This window comes from Sphaerodactylus townsendi, linkage group LG09 (genome assembly GCF_021028975.2).
Source record: "Sphaerodactylus townsendi isolate TG3544 linkage group LG09, MPM_Stown_v2.3, whole genome shotgun sequence".
Classification (NCBI taxonomy): Eukaryota; Metazoa; Chordata; class Lepidosauria; order Squamata; family Sphaerodactylidae; genus Sphaerodactylus; species Sphaerodactylus townsendi.
This window is the reverse complement of record NC_059433.1, coordinates 52,180,650-52,200,798: the sequence shown is the minus strand read 5'-3', so window position 1 is coordinate 52,200,798 and position 20,149 is coordinate 52,180,650. Positions and strand designations below refer to the sequence as shown.

General features: G+C 39.4%; 1 protein-coding gene across 2 annotated transcripts in view; it reads left to right on the top strand.

Moving 5' to 3' along the window:
• The window catches only part of PRKDC (protein kinase, DNA-activated, catalytic subunit), a 98,330-nt gene that overhangs the window by 13,399 nt on the left and 64,782 nt on the right, over positions 1–20,149 (top strand). For both annotated transcript variants that reach the window (XM_048507588.1, XM_048507586.1), the window contains exons 11-32: positions 1,015–1,161; positions 1,665–1,829; positions 2,030–2,198; positions 2,590–2,639; positions 4,556–4,693; positions 4,956–5,105; positions 5,843–5,958; positions 7,194–7,353; positions 8,367–8,453; positions 9,255–9,374; positions 9,610–9,769; positions 10,500–10,606; positions 11,083–11,173; positions 11,697–11,860; positions 12,870–13,022; positions 14,184–14,291; positions 15,670–15,896; positions 16,658–16,752; positions 17,489–17,588; positions 18,301–18,434; positions 19,073–19,327; positions 19,773–19,999. In XM_048507588.1, coding sequence (XP_048363545.1) covers positions 1,015–1,161; positions 1,665–1,829; positions 2,030–2,198; positions 2,590–2,639; positions 4,556–4,693; positions 4,956–5,105; positions 5,843–5,958; positions 7,194–7,353; positions 8,367–8,453; positions 9,255–9,374; positions 9,610–9,769; positions 10,500–10,606; positions 11,083–11,173; positions 11,697–11,860; positions 12,870–13,022; positions 14,184–14,291; positions 15,670–15,896; positions 16,658–16,752; positions 17,489–17,588; positions 18,301–18,434; positions 19,073–19,327; positions 19,773–19,999 — 3,123 coding nt within the window. The remainder of the gene's footprint in view (positions 1–1,014; positions 1,162–1,664; positions 1,830–2,029; positions 2,199–2,589; positions 2,640–4,555; positions 4,694–4,955; positions 5,106–5,842; positions 5,959–7,193; positions 7,354–8,366; positions 8,454–9,254; positions 9,375–9,609; positions 9,770–10,499; positions 10,607–11,082; positions 11,174–11,696; positions 11,861–12,869; positions 13,023–14,183; positions 14,292–15,669; positions 15,897–16,657; positions 16,753–17,488; positions 17,589–18,300; positions 18,435–19,072; positions 19,328–19,772; positions 20,000–20,149) is intronic.

Genomic DNA, 20,149 nt, shown 5'->3' with positions numbered 1-20,149 from the left:
CCAATAAAGGCTTGTGACTACTGACCCCCACGTAGATCTCTGGTTAATGAACTATAAGAGAATCCCCTCCCCCCAGCCCTCCGGTCACCATTGTTTCTCCTGTATCTATTTCTTATTTTCTTGTCTATCAGTGTCATCATTGTTTCTCCTGTGTCTTTCTCTACCTACACCCCCTTCTTGCTCCTTTTTCATTTCCATTTCTCTCTCTTTCTCTCTATGTCTTTCTCCCTATCTCTTTCTGTCTCACCCATCATCCAACCACCAAGGGGTTGATGGTTTGCTGTCTATAAGGAGATTTCACTGACACAAGCATGATTCCAAGGCTGCCTTCAAACATCACGGCAAGGTGTAATTAAATTGCAGTTGGGCATCAATGTAGTAGGTTGCCATGCTTGCATTCTCCCCTCTATCTCATCTCTTATACATAAAGTTTTACGCAGAACTGTTCAGGTCTAATTTACCATGATGACTAAGTGCGGGTGACTTGGAAAACTGTAGTTTGTGTCCATCCTCAAAGCTCGGATTTTAATCCTCAGTTTAGTGATCTGGCTTGTGAGTGTGAAGGCTTTGGTTTGCCAAGAAACCTCCATGCAGATATTGTGATAAATTGGAACATAATCAAACTGGGAATTTTGTGTCCTTGGATGAAAGGTGCTGGAACAGCAAGGGGAGTTTGTGCAGATGGAAACAACTGTGATTGTGTCCAATTACAGTATCAGACCACCCAGTCGTAAGGTCTGAATACAGCTGTAGTTTAGCATGGGAGTTCAGTATGCAATGGCTTTATTTAGAGGTATTTCTGATCAATTGTGATTAACTTTAAATTCATATAATAGTTCTCTCAGGTGTTAGAATACTTTTTTTACTCCTTCCATTATGATACTGTATGCAGATGGCATAGTTTTGTTAACTTTGGCTTTGTGTAGTTTGAGGATTGAATACACTCTGGGTATAGTGATTAATTTAACAACTATTTTTAATTTGTTATTGTTGTCCATAATGTTTGCTTTGCAGATTTCTGTAATGGTTGCAAAGGATGCAGAAATGCACAAGAGTACGCTGAACTATTTTATGAAACAGTTTTATGGTATTATCAGGAAAATGGACTCTAGCAACAAGGAGCTGTCCATTGCTATCCGTGGATATGGCCTTTTTGCAGCAGTATGTAATTTACTTCTTTACACAGTAGCATGGTAAAGATGTTGAATGTTGAGAAAATAAACAGAAACATTTTGCACAGTAGACTATTATGCTCTCTCTGGGAGGAATTTCAGCTGCATCTTCCGGAAGGCATTTTGTTACACTTTGTGATACATAGCAGGTGATTTTCCTGCTGGCTTGAGTGCGTAGTACTTTCATGAAGTGACTGTAGCATTAGTGAGATGCCATACTTCTCTAACATAAGATTTTTCGTTGCTACTTAAAGTTGATTTACTTTGTTACGAAAATGGCTAAGTTTCCTGCATTAATTTTGGACTTCTAGAAACGTTGGCATTTGATAATTAGACAAATACCAGCAACTCTGTACAGAATATTGGGGGAGGGATCCTATCATGTCCACTTGCTCTCCCACCCTCAGTTTTGCTGCTTTGTGGGAACATGTATCTTAATCTCATATTAATTTTGATCCAATTACTGAATAGTTGTCTTTTTCTTTCTTTAAGCCATGCAAAGCTATCAGTTCTAAGGACGTTGACTTCATGTATGTTGAACTCCTTCAGCGCTGTAAGCAGATATATCTCACTGAGGCAGAAACCATAGATGACCATGTATATCAGCTACCGAGCTTCCTTCAGTCTATTGCAAGTGTCATATTCCATTTAGATGCTGTAAGTAAACAATTTAATCTCATTAGTGAATCTGTTCTTTTATAGTTTAGGAGCTGTATGAACCTACTGATGATGAAGTTAGGGGTATCCATTTTTTCTCTTGTCCTTAATGTTTTCCCTTTTGAAAAAGCTAGAATATTTCTTTTATTTTAGAAAACTTGCAAGTTCTGTGTCCTAGTACACCATTCTTTCTTTTTTAGATTCCTGAAGTATACTCTCCAGTTCTCGAATGCCTGATTGTGGTGCAGATAGATTGCTTTCCACAATACAGCATGAAAATGCAGTCTACATGTTACAAATCTATTGTAAAGGTTTTTTTAGCCCTTGCTGGTAAAGGCCCTGTATTGTGGAATTTTCTGAGTACTGTGGGTGAGTGTTTTTTGTCTGGAGGTAATCTTTTTTTCCCCATTTTAGTTCTAGTTCAAGTTTGAAAGAAGTCTGCAAAATATTTATTGAGCTGCTAGAGTTGTTGGAGTCCTGTGGGGCTTTTTGCTAAAACTTTTCATTTTATTCACAAAATTATATTTCTTCATAGTGTGTTTCCATTTGCTGCCTCTTTTTGTCATCTGTTTCCCCTTTCTCACTTATAACTCTTAGTATACAAGGGTAATTAATAGAGCAGGATGCTAGTGGCAGCAGTTGCTAATTGTAAATGTTCTATTAATTTTTACAAAGAGTTCCTTTTAATCTTTTTGAATATTCAGACTTTTCTTACTCCACTTGATTTTTTAAAGACATGTTGAAATATCTTTATTTTCAGTTCATCAAGGTTTGGTCAGAGTTTGTTCTAAACCACTTGCCTTTTCAAGGGTAAGTTTTGCTGAGAGTTATCTTGATACATAAAGTTGGAAAAAATGGTACCTTATAATCACCTTTCACGTTTTTGGCCTTTCATGTTTTTGTGCACTATATCCTAATTGTTTTCTTTATTTGAAGTATCAGAGATTCTCAGCTTAAGGTGACAGTGTTAAATAGTGTAACTACAGCTAAAATAGTATAAAATATACCTTTGATTAACCCTTACCTTAGGATAACAAATTACTTGTCAAACCTTTTATAATTTAAATGAAAATTTCTACTTAGTCACCTTGACCAGTAATGTGAAATAGTTTACCTTTCTATCCATCATATGATCTACACAGATGAGACAACTAGAAATACATTAATGGTTTTAGGGCACTTCTGGGTGTCTATGTATGCTGGTTTGTGAGCCTGTGAGTCTGCCTAGGTTATGTGCTACATTCATGGAATCATAGGCCGTTTCCGCACGGAGGCGGAAGCGGCTGGGTCTGCGCATTTTGCGCCAACCCGATGACGCTGGGACCGTCCACACAGACGGTCCCAGAAAGAACCCGGGAGATGGCGCCACTGGGTGCTATCGCCCGGTCAACTTACCTGCTCTCCGGCCCTCCGGCGCGTCGCCGGGGCCTGGGGACACGCCTCACCTGCCCTGCGCGCCTGCTTCCGTGTCGCAGAGCAGGGGGCGTGTCCCCAGGCCCCGGTGACACGCCGGAGAGCAGGTAAGGGAAGGGAGGGAGTGGGGGGGAAGCGCCGGGAAGCAGCGGCTTCCAGCCGGTGTTTCCAAAAAACCACGCTGGGGAAGCATGGTTTGGAAACGCCAGCTCGGTGCCGGGTGGGCGGCACAAGGGCAGCACGGCTGCAAAGCAGCTGCTTCCCCTGTGCGAATGGCGGCCTGGGGACGGCATTTTTGCCGTCCCCAGGCCGCCATATTCCGCCGGTGTGGAAACGGCCATAGAGTTGGAAGAGACCTCAAGGGCCATCAAGTCAAACCCCCTGCAATGCAGGAACACACAATCAAGCACTCCTGACAGATGGCCATTGAGCCTCTCTTTTAAAACCTCCAAAGAAGGAGACTCCACCACACTCCGAGGTAGTGCATTCCACTGTCAAATAGCCCTTACTGTCAGGAATCTCTTTTCCTTCACCTTGAACTCATTATGCCTGGTCCTAGTCTCTGGAGCAGCAGAAAACAAGCTTGCTCCCTCACCAACATGACATCTCTTCAAATATCTAAACATGGCTTTCATGTCACCTCTCAACCTTCTCTTCACCAAACTAAACATACCCAGTTACCTAAGTCTGTCCTCATAGGGCGTGGATGCCAGACCTTTTACCATTTTGATTGCCCTCTGGACCCATTGCAGCTTGTCAGTGTCCTTCTTGACCCGTTTCAGCTTGTCAATATCCTTCTATTTCATGAAATAGGACCTCTGAAAGCATTAATAGTTCTCTGCATTTTTGCAAAGCTACTATCTGCAAATTTAATTTGAGATGTCAGTTTCGAAACATTTTGAATTTGCTCCTGATCTTTAGCATTTTGTGATACTGTTGTTGCATAGATTTGCTATCAGCTATTTTATGTAATAAAACATTAAAACTGTATTAGAACGATGCATGTGAATTCCAGGGGATCTCTTAAATGATTCAGTTTTTCTAAGAGTAAAGAAATGTATATTGTATATCTTCCTGCAATATCACAAAACAAATAGCTAGACTATGCAGGCAGAATGGTTCCACATTATCCTTCTGAAATAATGTAGCTAATAAATTCAGTTGTACATGAAGTTGCTCCAGCCTAGGCTCACTGAAATCACCAGATTGTACTTTAGTTTTGGTTTTACTCATAATAACATCATACTGCTAACTGTGGATATAATTGTATGTGATTTTATATCCATTTGTTTCAATCTTGTGGTGACTTGTAGGAAACTTCTGGAAAAGATGTTTCTGCATCAGAGGAACGTCCTGCTTCTGGTGAAGTTAGGTCTGGGAAATGGAAAGTGCCTACGTATAAAGACTACCTGGACCTTTTTAGGAGTTTACTGAGTTGCGATACAATGAAGGTAAATAATGCTGAGATACACTGTGTGACAGAGAATTACTCTGTTTTCCAATACATCTCTCCCCGTCTTTCCCTATGTGATTTCTTATCCAGAGAAATCTTTCTGATTCTCCTGATTCTTTCCTATTTCTGAAATGTTAATATATCTGTATCAATGGTGACAATCCACTTGCACTTCTGAGATGTTTGTGTTTTTAGTGCAGTTTGTAATTTAGGAATAATTTTGACCTTACTATCTGAATTGTCCTTTTTTCCCTGCAAAGGACTCTCTCTTGTCAGATGAAACCTGTCTAATGACAAATTCACCACTACAATCTCTAAATCGTTTGTTGTATGATGAACTCATAAAGTCAATCCTAAGAATAATTGAGAAGCTGGATCTTACCGTTCAGAAACAGAATGTTAATGAAGAGGTAAAAGATTTGAAAGTAGTACTTAATAATAAGATATTTTACTACCTTTTCCCTATACGACTTTCTTTGTATAACTTGCTCATGTTTACATATAAAAACGAAATCCATCTCTTATTATTCAGTCGGCATTCGTGCCACAACATTTTGTACTAGTTATGGTTTCTGAATACTTGTCAAGGGTAGTGCCACATAGACCATGTTGCTGTAATCTAATCAGGATGTTACTGGGGCATGCACCATAATGGCAAGATTTTTTTCTCATGAAAGTAAAGGGTGCTTCTAGCCGCTGTTGCCATTTGCATATCCACTGGGAGGCCCAGGTCACGTAGCACCCCTAAGCTGTGAACCCCATCCAGAACAAGAGGATTCTTGGTTCCTGAGTCTGTCCTTCCACCTACCAGTAGCTTGTCTGTCTTGTCATGATTAATCTTCAGATAATTAGCCCTCAACCTTCCCCAAATTTTCTAGTTTGGTAGTTATTGTAGGTCTTCTGGTTACAGAGCAGTCGGCAAGAATGCCACTATCCAATAGATTGTGCACAAATGCACAATCAAAAAGGTATTCTTATTCAATATCACAATGTTTTTAAAAGTAGCAAATTATTCTGAGAAGTTCAGATTATGACAGGTGCCAAGCAGTAGTGGTTTTGCAAACTGTACAGTGCCCCTGCAGAACAAGGAAAAGAGCATGACTATTTCCAACTAAAAGGTATACACTACCTTGTTTCCTCCCCACAGGATGCAAATGAGACTGATGTTGATCTCACAATTCCTACTTCTGACCCAGCTGCAAACCTTCAACCTACCAAACCAAAAGATTTTACAGCGTTCATCAACCTGGTAGAGTTTTGCAGGTATGGTATATTCTGTGTATTTTAATGAAGCATCAGACAGAGTTGTAAATTACACTGTATTGTGGACTGAGTTCGTCTGACTCCCTCTACTATTTACAGAGGTAGCTAAACCCTGATAGGCTTCAGTTTTATTTGGGAGCCGGAGACTACATGACCCTGTGGGTTAAATACTTCTTCATTCAAAGAACAGTTAACTTGTGGAATTCACTGGCACAAGGTATAAACATGGCCAATTTAATTGACTTTAAAAGGTGATTAGACAAATTGATAGATGATAGCTTACCACTGGCTATAAGCCATGTTGACCAAAAGGAACCTTCACATTCAAAGGTAGTAACCAGTTCGGGAGGTAACAATAATGGTGGTTGGGAAAATCTTTGGCCTTTGAGCCTTGCTTAGGACTATTGGTTTAATCCAGCACAGTGCCTCTTATGTTCATACTTCTTTAGCTGGCAGTACTTAACAAGTGGTTGGAATGCTTGTAGGGACTTTGATTGGGATAAGCAGCATCTTCCAGTAGACAGAATAGTGTTGTAGAGTATGCTACAGTGTCTGGGTTGTGCAGATACTTGGAAAGGGTCCACAGATATATTAATACATCTCTCTACTGTAGACAGGTTACAGCCTTCCCCCTCCCCCCTTTGGACAACTGGTTAATCTTTTAAACCAAGAGTCCATCTTATAAAGGGTTCAGCTCAGCATATTTTAATGTCAAATGTTTATTTACACCTCTCCATTGCTCAGGAATGTAAGTGCAGCATTGTGTTCCAATCAAAGTACATGCCCCTCACTGAGCTGCTGCCAATGCATCAATAGCGTGGCGATTTTGCAGCACAGCTAGCCTCGCCTGGTAAATTTCAGCACTCATCTCATTAAGAATCTGCATAGTTTCATTGAAGAATTAACTAGTAAAGTTAGCCAGCTTCTCGTAATAGTGAGCCAATTCCAGTATTCTGTACTAAGGAGGCAATTCCATTATAAATGTGGTTCCTGCCAGAACTGCCTCCATTGCTCTCCAGCTTTGGAGTCATCCAGGGGGTAATTGGGACCGAACTCAGAAAGGGGGCCCAAAAGGGCTAGAGAGCAATGCCCACATCATCTATCTGGTGACGCTATTCTGCGCTTTCCTGGTTGAAAACTGTTATAACAATTAGTCTGTTTAGGATGGTTCCTGTGCTTGTTTTGTACAGTGTAGCCTGATGGCTTCCCTGTTGCTATTCTCTTTATATCCACAGAGTGATCCTTCCAGAGAAACATATTGAATATTTTGAACCGTGGGTTTATTCATTTGGTTATGAGCTGATTATACAGTCAACACGGTCACCTTTTATTAGTGGATTCTACAAGCTGCTTTCCATTGCCATGAAAATTGCTAAAAAAATAAAATATTTTGAGGTGAGAAATTGTGTGTAACCAGAATAAACTCTTTCTAAAATGTTCAAGATAGTATTAATGTTCGGCTGATCACTGCATTCCTTTCAGTGTGTGTTGAATGTAATTCTGTATATTGTGATTCCTTCATTTTAATAGCCAAGAGGAAAGTTGTCTATATAAATGAAAATCATTATCAGATGAGAAATTAAAGCAAGAAAACCTCCCCATTTGGATTTTCTGTAAAGGATGATATCCAAAATAAACATGGAACACTATGTTTCTTATTTTTGAGGGTCATTTGTTGGAGATGATGTTCTGGAAACTGTTTTTTACTGTTTTCTGGAGATTTTGTCACTTTTTGGAGATATTTTGTATATCTTTTCCATCCTTACAGATTTAGTTCAATATATTTTTATTCTCTCCTCCGTACAACAGCATGAGGGTAGGTTGTGTTGAAAGTGACTAGCCCCAACTCGCTCAACAAACTTCATAGCAGGATAGGGAATTAAACCTGGGTCTCTCAGGTTCTATATCTATGTTAGAACTATGCTATACTGGTTCTCAAGAGTCTAGACCCTCAAACTGCCTGTCTCTTAAAAGTGTGTTTAGAGGATTATTGTATTGTGTTGTGCATATCGTCTGCCAGGCTGTTCCTTCCAGTGTTGTATTTCCCCACTGGCCTTAACCATTTTGTCTGCAATCAACATTGACCAGGTTTAATGCAAATTGACCTTTGTTCCTAACTAGTTTTTGAAATTGCTTTCAGGTTCTGAATCAGTGTTGGAGCAGATGTCACAAACTATGGTTAAGCTTGTGCAAAGCAGCATTTAATCCTATGAACAGTCTTGATACTCTTTTTATAAATGTCATTTGTAAAATTTTAACGAGACTGCAACTTTGTGGATGCATTTTTCTCTTTTTTTTCTGCTGAGTAATCCTGTTATACAGTAGCTTGTTTTCAAAAATTACAGTCTGAAAAGATTTTTTTGAAGTATGACAAAATCTGTCACTCTGCATATTCTTATGTTTGACAGGGTGTTGGTCCAACAAGTAAAAAGAAATGTCCTGAAAATCCTGAGAAGGCTTTGTGCTTTGCATTATTTGCAAAATTTGGAAAAGAGGTGATCAGTTTTCTTTATATTTATTTCTTTACAGTATATTTATTTAAAGAATATATTAAAAGCAACTTGAGGTTATGAACTAGAGAGAAACTTGCGACTTTGAAATTTTCCCAAACAGTATCAGGCTTAAACTGTATGCTTTGTTCAGTTCATGTTACTTAAATACAAACACACTGTCCCGCATCATTGCTGGGCCTCCTCCCCTGCCCACCAGCAGGCTGTCACAACCTTGGCAGCCCCCGGTGGCTGTGCCAAGATGCAGAGATGCAGCACCAAGAGCCCCGCATGGTGAGGGAGGGAAATGGGGTCACCCATGTCCCCAATCTCACGTCTTTTGGTTACCTCGGGGGGTGCCGGGTGCCCCCCACAAGACCAAAAGACGTGCACCCCAGGCCCCCAGCTGCACGCCACCGAGCCCCACTCCCTTACCTTCGTACAGGCCGACTTTTGCTCTCCCCAGGCCCTGCTGGCCTGCACGGAGGCTGGGGAGCAGGGCTCAGCCTGCAAGGAGGGCGGGGGCAGGGCTCAGCAGCGGAGGCTGAGCTCCACCCCGGGATCTGTGCAGGATCTGGTGCCCCAAGCCACGCCCCCAAGTACAGGGGCACCCAGAAAATGGTGGCCACAGAAGTGAAATGTCAGAGAGTTGCTTGCAATCAAGTCAGTACTAACCCTGATAGATCAACAGTGCGACTCAGTAGAAAGCAGCTTCATGTGTCTTTAAAGTAATAGTTTCAAGGATTATTTGAACTTTAGATAGCTCATTTATAATGTGTATTAATACATACGTCTTTATTACATTAGGTAACAGCAAAGATGAAGCAATACAAAGATGAACTTTTAGCATCATGTCTGATTTTTGTACTTTGCTTGCCACATGACATCATCATGCTGGACATCAAGGCATATATTCCTGCTTTGCAGGTGGGTCACAGTGAATAGGAAACACAGCTATTTTGTGTGTTCAGGTTCTTTTTCTATATTTTTACTTGTATAAAATGCATATTTTATCCTTGGGCCAGTGGGTAAATTAATGGACAGATGAATAGTAGCCTAATTGTGAATTTGGTATATCACCATACTGACAGATGGGACACTTTTGCTATCCAAAGAGAAGTTTCAAAACATCTAACCCTTTCCTTTTACGCTCACTAAATAGAATGCTTTTAAGCTGGGTCTTAGCTATACACCAATGGCTGATGTGGCACTAGATGCCCTGGAAGACTGGTCAGCTCACATTCCTAGATATACAATGGAGCCTTATTACAAAGACATCTTGCCTTCCCTTGATGGTTATTTGAAAACTTCTACATCAACAGGTACATGCTAAAAAATGAATACCAACAATTGGAACGAATATATTTCATAAATATTTTTCATATATTTGTGGTGGACCAGTTTGCAGAAATTGTTGCATTTTTTAGTTTATCATTTCAATTCAATATCAATTTCCTTTGTACCCATCCAGAATCAATTCATTGTCATTAGTTTATCAATTCAATTCAACCTTTAATGGCATATGGTCATCAGTTTATCCATGCTGGTGGTTTTTCCCCACAACAGAGCTTTCAGTTGATTCTATAAATAGAAAATTTATATATATCAGTGGTTCAAAAATTTTGGTTCAGTAGTTTATGTACTTATGTATTTATTTAAAATTTTTATATGCGCACCTTTCTCCTGAGCATCTTAGGACCCCAGTTAAGGTTTCTTTTTTTAACCTTTAAAGTCACAGTGGTTTTCAATTCATTAGAATTGTTATTGCCACACTGAATGCTTTTTTCTTGTGAGCTGAAATATATCTTGAAACTGGACTGGAGTACTTTCCATTGGAAGAACACGGGCCTGTCTCTGAGTTAGCGGCCTCTACCCTAAATTCCAATATTCTTGTCTCAGTGCATTCAACACCAGCTGATGAAAAAGCACAACAGGGTGATGACGACTACTGCTATAGTATGAAACCATTAATTACTATGAAAGTATGAAACATGCGAATTATTTCTGCAAGTGTAATGCATGGTTATTAATAAACTGTTTCTTATAAATTAGATGAATCTCAGAACAACTGGGAAGTGAAGAAACTATCCCATGCAGTCCAGAAGGGACATAACAAAGTAGTAATACAGCATCTGAAGAAAGCAAAGATTTTTGCATTGGTAAAGTTTCCTTGTACCCATCCAGAATATTGTCTTCTGAATTGCAAGTCTGAAAAAGTGGTTATGCCATCCAGTATACAATTACCATTCTGTGCTACTTGCATGATGTCAGCAAACACTCTGCATAATGAACATACGTAGAGCAGTCTTGATTTGTCATGAGTCATTTTTGAATGTACATCTTCTTTATAGTTCACAAAGTGACCATTTTCTAGTGGAATTTTTTTCTTCAGTGATATTTGGATATTATTCCATGTTTTACTATAATCAGCTGGATTTGAGTTCCATTCATATCACTTGTTTAAAATAATTAAGTTATGTAGAATTCTGAACAAGGAATTCTTAATTTTTTCACCTCTGGCAAAAGTTTACATGCAAAATGTTTTCAAACTAAAAACAAATAGGCATTCCTGCTTTTATGCACTTGATGTTGTTCCTCTTCTGAAATTATATATACATATATATGTTTTATCTAGGAAGAGGATCATTCACTGGAAGCAGTAAGAATGAGAGTGGCACATCTTCTTGGATCCCTGGGAGGACAGATCAATAGGAATTTAGTTACAGGTAAGGGCTTAAAAAGCTGTCTTCATGTGTATAAACCAATACCACATTTTGAGACATCAGTTTCTGTGGCCAGTGGTGCACAAGAGGAGAATGTGGCCAGTCCCCTCCAGCAGCCCAAAATGCTTTCCCCCTGCTTCTGCTGCTTGATGACATGGGAGCTCCAGAAACAAAAATGGTGGGCGGGGGGGGGGGGGGGGGTCAGGAGTAGAGTAGCAAAATTGGCCCTTCTGTTTGTGGAAATCCTCTGCAGGATCTAATCTGAGTTTTTAAATTTAAAATTGGGCAGGCTTTAAAAAAAAGTTTTCTCATGGATTGTGCCATAACAGTGCTGGTCATTTAAATAACTTTGCAAAGGATTTCACTTTAAATTTGTGGGATATTTTGTGTCACAACCCAGCCTCACACAACCTAGTATCTGATAAATTAGGCTGTTTGCTTAAAAGTCATTGCTCGCAACATTTGGTTAAAAAAATCTGGTTATCAGTTTAACGTAACTTTTTGGTGCTCGCTTCCAACATGGTAGCTGCTTCTGCAGAGGAGAGAATGAAGAAATGTGTGTCTTGGGACACAGAGAAGCGCCTGAACTTTGCAGTACCATTTGCTGATATGAAACCTGTTATCTACTTGGATTTATTCTTGCCTCGTGTCACTGAATTGGCTCTTTCTGCTAGTGACAGGCAGACAAAGGTATTGCTTTTCTACATTTTTTTTACATTTCCTTAACTTTGAATAAAAACTTTGAAGGCAGGTTTTGTAAAGAAAATTTGTGTAATGCTTGTGTCCATTGGCTAAATTGTGTGCATTGTCTTGTGTGCATTGGCTAAATTAAACACACACATAGCACAGTTCATGTGTCCATTTTTAAACAAGTATCATGAGCTGCATTACATCAAAGGAATCACTTTACAGTCTCTCCAGAGTGCTAACAGTGAAGATGTCTTTGTATTCTTGTGTATGTTTGGATGGCTACAATGGTAATGGCTGTGGTCCAAATAGTTCAGGATGAGAACTAAAAGAATTTCCACATATGCATAGTGGAATTGCTGAATCTTCCATGTCTCATTACATGTGATTCCATAACTCATGGGAGCAAGTGTATTTGGAACTACAGTAAGAAGGGAGGGCAGGGAAATTGTTTACAGAGCCACTAACATTGGTTTGTTTTACCCTACAAACCACTGAGTCCTGCTTTGCTGGAATGGGTGGGACGAAGTTACTGTTTTTTTCTGTTCTATTGAAACAAATGTATTTGCTTAGATTAGGGTCATAGTGAGAAGTCATTGACTAGTTTTCTGGAGTTCTGAAGCAGAAGTTTTAGAGATTCTAGATTTTATGACTGGTATTCTACATATCTGGGTCTTAAAATGCTTTCTTTGGGGCAGAGTTTGAAGCAACACAAAACAATGTGTGCCTCTATTTAGGAAAATTCATGAAATGTAGTGGTGGCAGAGTTTATGGAAACAGCACATTTTTCTTAGCATTTGTATGTTTTTTTAATAATTGTGACTTAAATGAGAATGTGACACTAACAGTCGGTTAGTAAAATGCTGTTTTCCAAACAAAGTGTTAATAGGAGCTCTTTCAGATTCTTTGGCATATTTTTACAAACGGCTGAAAATTGTTGCTGAGATAAGCAATCCTATTTCCGTCCACATCCATGTGAGCAGCCACTTAACCAAATTAGTTTTTTCCCTAGGTTGCCGCTTGTGAACTTTTACATAGCATAGTAATGTACATGCTGGGGAAGGCATCTCAAATACCTGAAGGACAAGAATCTACCCAACCAATGTCTCGTCTTTATAAACGTACATTTCCTGTACTACTTCGACTTGCTTGTGATGTAGACCAGGCAAGTTAATCCAAATCTTTTGTTTGAATTAGTTGGGGTGGCTAGCTGCTTGAAATAGTTAAAAAGTTTTTGTAATGACTTTGGCTATCTTGGATTTTGGCTTATTCCCCCAAATGGGGGTGTGTATGGGGGGTGGGGGGGGGGAGAGGACTCCTTTGATTGTCATTTTAGGATCCATGGACAAGAAGAGAGGGGGAAACTACTTAGAGCCATGGCCGCCATAATTTTTTTCAGATTTGCTAATTTGTCAGACATATTTGGCAATGCATCTTTAAAAAAATGCTTTTAAAGGTGCACTTGCTGTTACTTCAATTTTAATGTACTACAAATAATTGACAAATTATTAAACTAATTTTGTACTATTATATTAGTAGTTGTCTCATGTTAATGGGGTGGGGGTACATTTATTAATAATTAATTGTGAATTAATAAAGAACACAAGCACTAAGGAGTTTAGTACTTTTTACTTTATTCATGGGGTGGAAAAAGTGGGTAATTCTGAAACTTGAGAGCAACCAATGAAGTTGATAGACAGTAGTAGGTTCAACAGAAAAGAAAGCACTACCTCATACAAAGTATAATTAATGTAGTGGAAACATATTTATGATTTTTTTTAGACTGCTCTCTCCTGCTGTGCAGGCTCATCAGTTTACTCCATTTAAATACCATGAAGCAATAACACAGTAAAACTATCTAATGATCAACTATGGCATCCAGAAATAACATAGCAAAGGATGGGATTGATAAATCTCTTAATAATAAAATCTAAGGATAGAAAAGGGAAAAGAGGGGGAAAGGAAAGGGGATGATAAAGAGAAAAGGGGGGACCAGAGTGGGAAGGACTTGTTTTGCATTCTGCCGCAGATGTCTTGATGCTAGCCAGCACATGTGGCTTTAAGAAGGGACTAGTGAATTTTGTGGAAATGGGACTTTTAGCAACTAGGAGTTGTAATTACTAAATGGAACCTCCATTTTCAGAGATAGTATACTTCTGAAAGCAGTTTCTGAGAATAACAACAAGAGGAGACTTGGGCCTTTGTCCTTCTGACCCTTATGGAGAATCTTGTTAGACATTGTGTAAAAGCCAATGTTAGTCTAGATAAATACAGTGTTAATACTAGTATAAAACATAATTCAACGCTATTTCTTTTTTCTCCTTAGGTTACAAGGCAACTCTATGAACCTCTGGTTATGGAGTTAATTCACTGGTTCACAAACAACAAAAAGTTTGAAAGTCAAGATACAGTGACATTACTAGAAGCTATTTTGGTAGGCAACTGATATATCAGTGAGGTTCTTTTTAAAGTTAAAATATTTTTGCCAAAAGACGTATAGCCTGCTCTTGTTCTCAGAGAGAGAGGGATGGGGTGGGTGGGGAGAATGATTAAAAAAAGGAGATGTGGTCACAGTGTTACATGGCCTGGGAACCTTCCAATTGGATTACTGTAATGTGCACTACGTGGGGCTGCACTTGAAGATAGTTCAGAAGTTGGAGTTGGTGCAGTAAGTGGCAGCTAGGCTGTTAGCCAGTACATCTGGCTGTACATCACACCAGTCCTTAGGGAATTGTATTGGCTCCCAATTCACTCCCGGGCCCAATTCAAGGTGTAGACATTGATGTACAAAGCTCTAAACAGCTTGGACCCCGGCTACCTGAAGGAACGCCTGTGCCCAGGTACTGCGATTATAACGGAAGGTGCCTTTGATGGTACCTCCCCATGCCAAGGTGGAAGGGGTAGGGCATGCAGGAGGGCTTTTTCTGTGATTGTCCCCAGGCTCTGGAATAGTTTCCCCTCAGAGATGGTGAACCAGATGAATCTGCTTGAAGGCCGTCTTGGCATCTGCTGTCACTTGAAGCTCAAAGAACAGCTATGAATCCAGGAGCACCCAGTCCTTCTGGGGTAATTCAACCCCATCCAGAACTGAGTTCCCCATGATCTCATGGTCTCAGGATCCCAGAACACAGAAAACACAGTTTGTTGATCCTCATCCAGCCCATAACTGCTTCTAGGCAGTAGTCCAGCACAAGGACCACCTTTCCTGACAGATGAAATGGAGAGATAGAACTGGGCAGTGACGAAGCGCCAATGGGACCGGGGGGACGTGACGTCCCAGGCACACGCTGTGGTGGGGGGCGTTCCGGGAGGTAGGGCGTGGGTGGCCGCCGTAGGTGCTCAGGGCATGTGCGTGCCTTGGGCGCAGTTTCCCCTTGCTCCGCCCCTGGAACTGGGTGTCATCTGCATATTGATGACACTTGTCTCAAAATCTCCTGATAACCTCACCCAGTGACTTCATATAGATACAGCATAGGGGACAGGACCAAGCCCTGAGAACCCCAAAAGAGAGTTCCATGGTCTATAAGCACACGTTCCCCAATTCTATTTTCTAGGACTGGCTGCAAAGTTAGTTGGAGAACCACTGTAACACTATTGTTTCTCTTTATCAAACCATTCTTCTTCTTCATACTTTATGCAATGAAGAAAAATTTGATCCCAGTTTGTGGCACCTGAAAAACTCACAGCAATCCTATACAGAACGATTCTAAGGAGTTTTACTCTCCTAAGTCTATTGAAGTCAGTGGGTTTCAAAAGGTGTAACCTTTCTTATGACTGCACTGATAGTGAACCAAGTTTGCTCTCTTTTTCAGGATGGAATAGTGAATCCTGTGGACAGTTCATTAAGGGATTTTTGTGGCCGTTGTGTCCAAGAATTTTTGAAATGGTCCATCAAACAGACAACACCACAGCAGCAAGAGAGCAGTCCTGTGAACACCAAGTCTCTCTTCAAGAGGCTGTACAGCTTTGCTCTCCACCCCAATGCTTTTAAGCGGTTAGGAGCTGCGCTTGCTTTTAATAACATCTATAAAGAATTTAGGTGAGAGATGATCCGCTTTTTCTAAGTGGAATAAAATAATTGGCATTGTTTGTTCACACAGAGTGTGTTGATTGCTGAAACTCTTGCTTATAATTTTTAAGAGGACATATATATAGACTAATTAATAGCTCTTCTTTGTGAGCTAATATTCAGCTTTAGACCCTAACTAATATCCAACAGTAAGACTAATATTAGTTAGACCCTAACTAATGTGAATATTAGCCCCTAAGGACAAGAAAGCACCACAAATGGACGAAATGGGTGGGGTAGGCTTTTGCTGGAAGAGGAATGGATCATTTTTGTTTTGGAAGCCTTTGAGAAGAATGTACTAGCTTTTTAGCTGGAATGTATATATGTGTTTATGGGTATTTTGTCTTGTAGTATATGTTACAATGCATTTGTTTGAAATATTATTGCAGGCATTATATTGCAGGCATTTCTGCAGTCATGAAGCTTATTTAATATAACCTTGTTAGTAGCTGGTTTAAGTTACTAGGTGAAGGCATTGGCTCGTGGAGAAGATTCCTTTTAGAGCAGCAGACTCAGTTACATGATATTCAAATTTAAAGTTCAGTAATAGTCATGTTGTAGAATGCAATATCCATGCTTGCTACAATCTTCCACTCCCCAGATTTGTACTGTTTTAAAATATGTTTTAGACAATATGAAAAATATGCCTTCTTGTCTTATATTGGGAGCATTTTTAAATTTTCCAAATAATAATTAAATCCTGATTTAACCACTTTTCTCTTGTTTCATAGGGAAGAGAATGCTCTGGTGGACCAATTTGTCTTTGAAGCCTTGGTTGTATACTTGGAGAGTCTAGCCTTAACACATGGAGATGATAAATCTTTGGGTGTGTGTTTAACTAAAGCCACTTGCTTTAGGAAGGACATTTTGTTTTAAATATTTAGACAGATTTGTCTGATTTAAAATATTTTTGGCTCTGCGTTGCGGCACAAACATTTAGAAGTGGTTTATTTAATTAAAATCATCATAAAACAAACACAAAATAGCAGTCTCACTGGCAGTAATAAATATGAATAGAATGGCAGCAGTTCAGCTCTGAAAACGTCTTTGCATCCAACTTACAAAGATTTAAATAAAGTTTAAAAACTGTCAGTTCTTTTAAAGATGTAGCCTATTCAATTTCTGAATACTATATATCCTGAAATAGTTTGCTAACACTACATTCTGGCTCCAGTCTTCCAGAGAGGATCAGAACCAACAGAATTTGATATCTTAGTATACTATGATTGACAATATCAAAAATTACTGAGTAGGAGCTTATATTCCTGTTTCTGTCCTCCAAAGGTGGCTCAGAAACTGGGGTGAAATGGGTCTAGGTAACGTCTTCTCCAGACCAGTCTGGAGCTGGTATGTTGTGAGGGGTGGGGGTGAGATTTGTTTTACATTTTAATGGTAATTTTTCCCATCATTATTGTGCATGTATTTTAAACATACATTAACAAAGTAAAGTGCTTTTCATTTTATACATTTTTAGTGTAGTGTACAGGAACAGAAACATCCTTGATTTTACAATTTTTTTATTTGAGACCTGTTAATATGCAGACCTTTTCAATTTGAAACAGGTACAACCCAACAGTGTTGTGATGCAATTGATCACCTGAAGCGAATAATTAAGCACAAAGTATCAACTTTGAACAAAGAAAAGCAGCGGCGGTTACCTCGGTTAGTAATCTCCTCAGAGTTCTGAGAAGTATGGTTTCAGTGAAAAACAGCTATATCATACTTAAAATACATACCTGTTCCCTCATATGTTTTTTTGGAAACACACCGTGGCACAAGGCCACGTTCACACTTAATTGGGAATGAACACCATTGAACTCTAGGATTTTTTTCCTGAGATGTATATAGGGTCAACCTATAAGTGTTTCAATGTTTGGAGTAGCAGAAGTTGCTGATGAACTGTAGTTCAAGAAAGAAACGTCTTATTTGCTCCTTAGCTTACTTACTGGTGAGAGAGAAATTCTGTATTTCCTTCAACAGGGAAGACAGAAAACTAACAGTTTATTTTTTGTGAATAAATCTTTCTGCCAAACCTTTTGTGGGCAAATCCTAATCTTTCCAGCGCATAGTATATCAAAACACTTGTATTAGTAAGGAAGATAGGAACAATTCTACTTGATTTGGACAGGTATTGGAGAACTGAAGAAAATAGTGCTCACCTGCAATTCTGGCTTGCATGTAGCTTGGGGACAGAAAAAAGCACTAGAAATACAAAAAGTTAGACGCATGGAATGCAGCTTGACTAGATTAATTGTCATCTTACTAGGTCACTTGGAATGTGGATTTAAATTTATGAGTTGTGTTTAAGAAACTGATTGCTAGTGTAGATTCAGTTAATAATGTCAGTTAATATTCCATTGCTACTGTCTTACAGGGGATTTCCACCTTCTAAATCAGTATGTTTAGAGGATGTTATCATGTGGCTTTTTCTGCAGTGTGGACGACCCCAAACTGAATGTCGACATAAAGCCATGGAGCTTTTCTTTGAATTTATTCCGCTGCTACCAGGTTTGTATATTGCATAGGGTGTCTCTTGCGACAGGAAACCTCTGTTCAAATTTCACCTCTGCCATGACCTTGCTAAGTAACTATAGGGCACTGATTTTCTCATCTTCAGTCTTCCATCAGAATCCACACATTTTTCATTTATTGGAAATAAATGCATTCTGCAGAAAAATATAGTGATTGTTAAATATTAAGACTGCAAACCATTATCCAACAGTAAGACTTTTAAATCCTGCTGAATCCATTTGGCATTCATCACCTTATCTGGGTGAAGCAACTTAAATTTCTATTGAGTTCTAAATAAAATTGCTGCAAAATTATTTCAACTTTCTCATTCCATATTCTGAATTCTGTCTTATTTTGCCAGGGAAGATATTTGGTTCTGACCTTCATTAGCTACGTGATAGTGTTCCCTAGGGATTCTTTTGGATGGAGATTCCTTAAGCTGCATCCTCTATTAGTTGGGGAGTAATTTTCTAAATCACCCATCCATGTAGGAATAAAGTAGAATGAGTTTTCATAAGGACCCCATATTTATGGGGAGGGGTGGAGTTTGGCATTGCTTCCATGGGCACAAGTACATTGTTTGTGCCACTACCATATTTTCTGGAAAATGTTGATTTTTTATGTTTCTCTGCCAGGAAACAAGTCTCCATCTTCATGGCTGGATGACATTCTTCAGAAGCAAGGAACCCCTTTTCTCATAAAGAAATTTGAAGGAGGTGGCAGCGAGGGTAAAAGTGCATCTGGAATCTTGACTCATCCGACTCTTTCTGGTCTGCAAGAGAATTTTAGTTTACGAGCTGTTGTGCAGTGGATGGATATGCTTCTGGCTGCTTTGGACTGCTACAATACTTTTATTGAGCAAGGAATGATCAAACCAAATAAAATACTAGGTAAGCGAATCATCTTGCCGCTCTAAACCCATTGTACCAAAGTGCACAGCTAAGAATGTTAGAAAATCTTCTTGGGTTTGAATTTGACAATCTGTTTCTTTCAAACGAAGTGCTTGGGCGCTGTGTGCTCACTGCCTGCACCTAGCCTGCTGATGATGTAGTTTGAGGCATCAATGAAAGGGGCAGCTGTGGTGATGGTGGGTGTCCAGCTCCTAGCCTGATCACAGGAAAAGGTGCTAGAAACTGTGGGTAGAAAAGAGACCCCATGAAGTCAGGGCTGCAGACTCCTTGGTCATTGAGAAATAGCAGCTGGGGTGGATATCTTTGAGGGTGCATTTGGGGAGGAGGGTCAAAAAGTTACTCCCTTTACATAATTTATATGATTGACAGGCTTGTACAAGACTATTTTTATTCTAACTCTATAATGCTGTTTGATTCTCTGAAGCTACAAGTACTGAATCCTCATTCATGACATCATTGACATTCTTCCTTGAAAAAATTGCCTTGCATGATGTGTCTGGCGCAGAGCAGTGTTTTAACACTGTGTCCAAAGGCAACGTGTTCAGCCCACAAGAAAAAGAAGATTACAATTACAGCAAATGCACAATCATAGTTCGCATTATGGTTTTTGTTAGCACAATTTTGGAGACCTGCCGACAAGATTTCTGGAAGGTAGGCTTAGATCTGTTGAAAGAAGTTGTAGGTTCAAACATAAAATCTCAAAATCAAGAACGCAGTTCATGTAATGCCTTTCATTAATAGTGTGTGAGCTTTCCAGTTAATCAGTACTCTTCTTCAGGATGGATGTTACATAAAAATTGT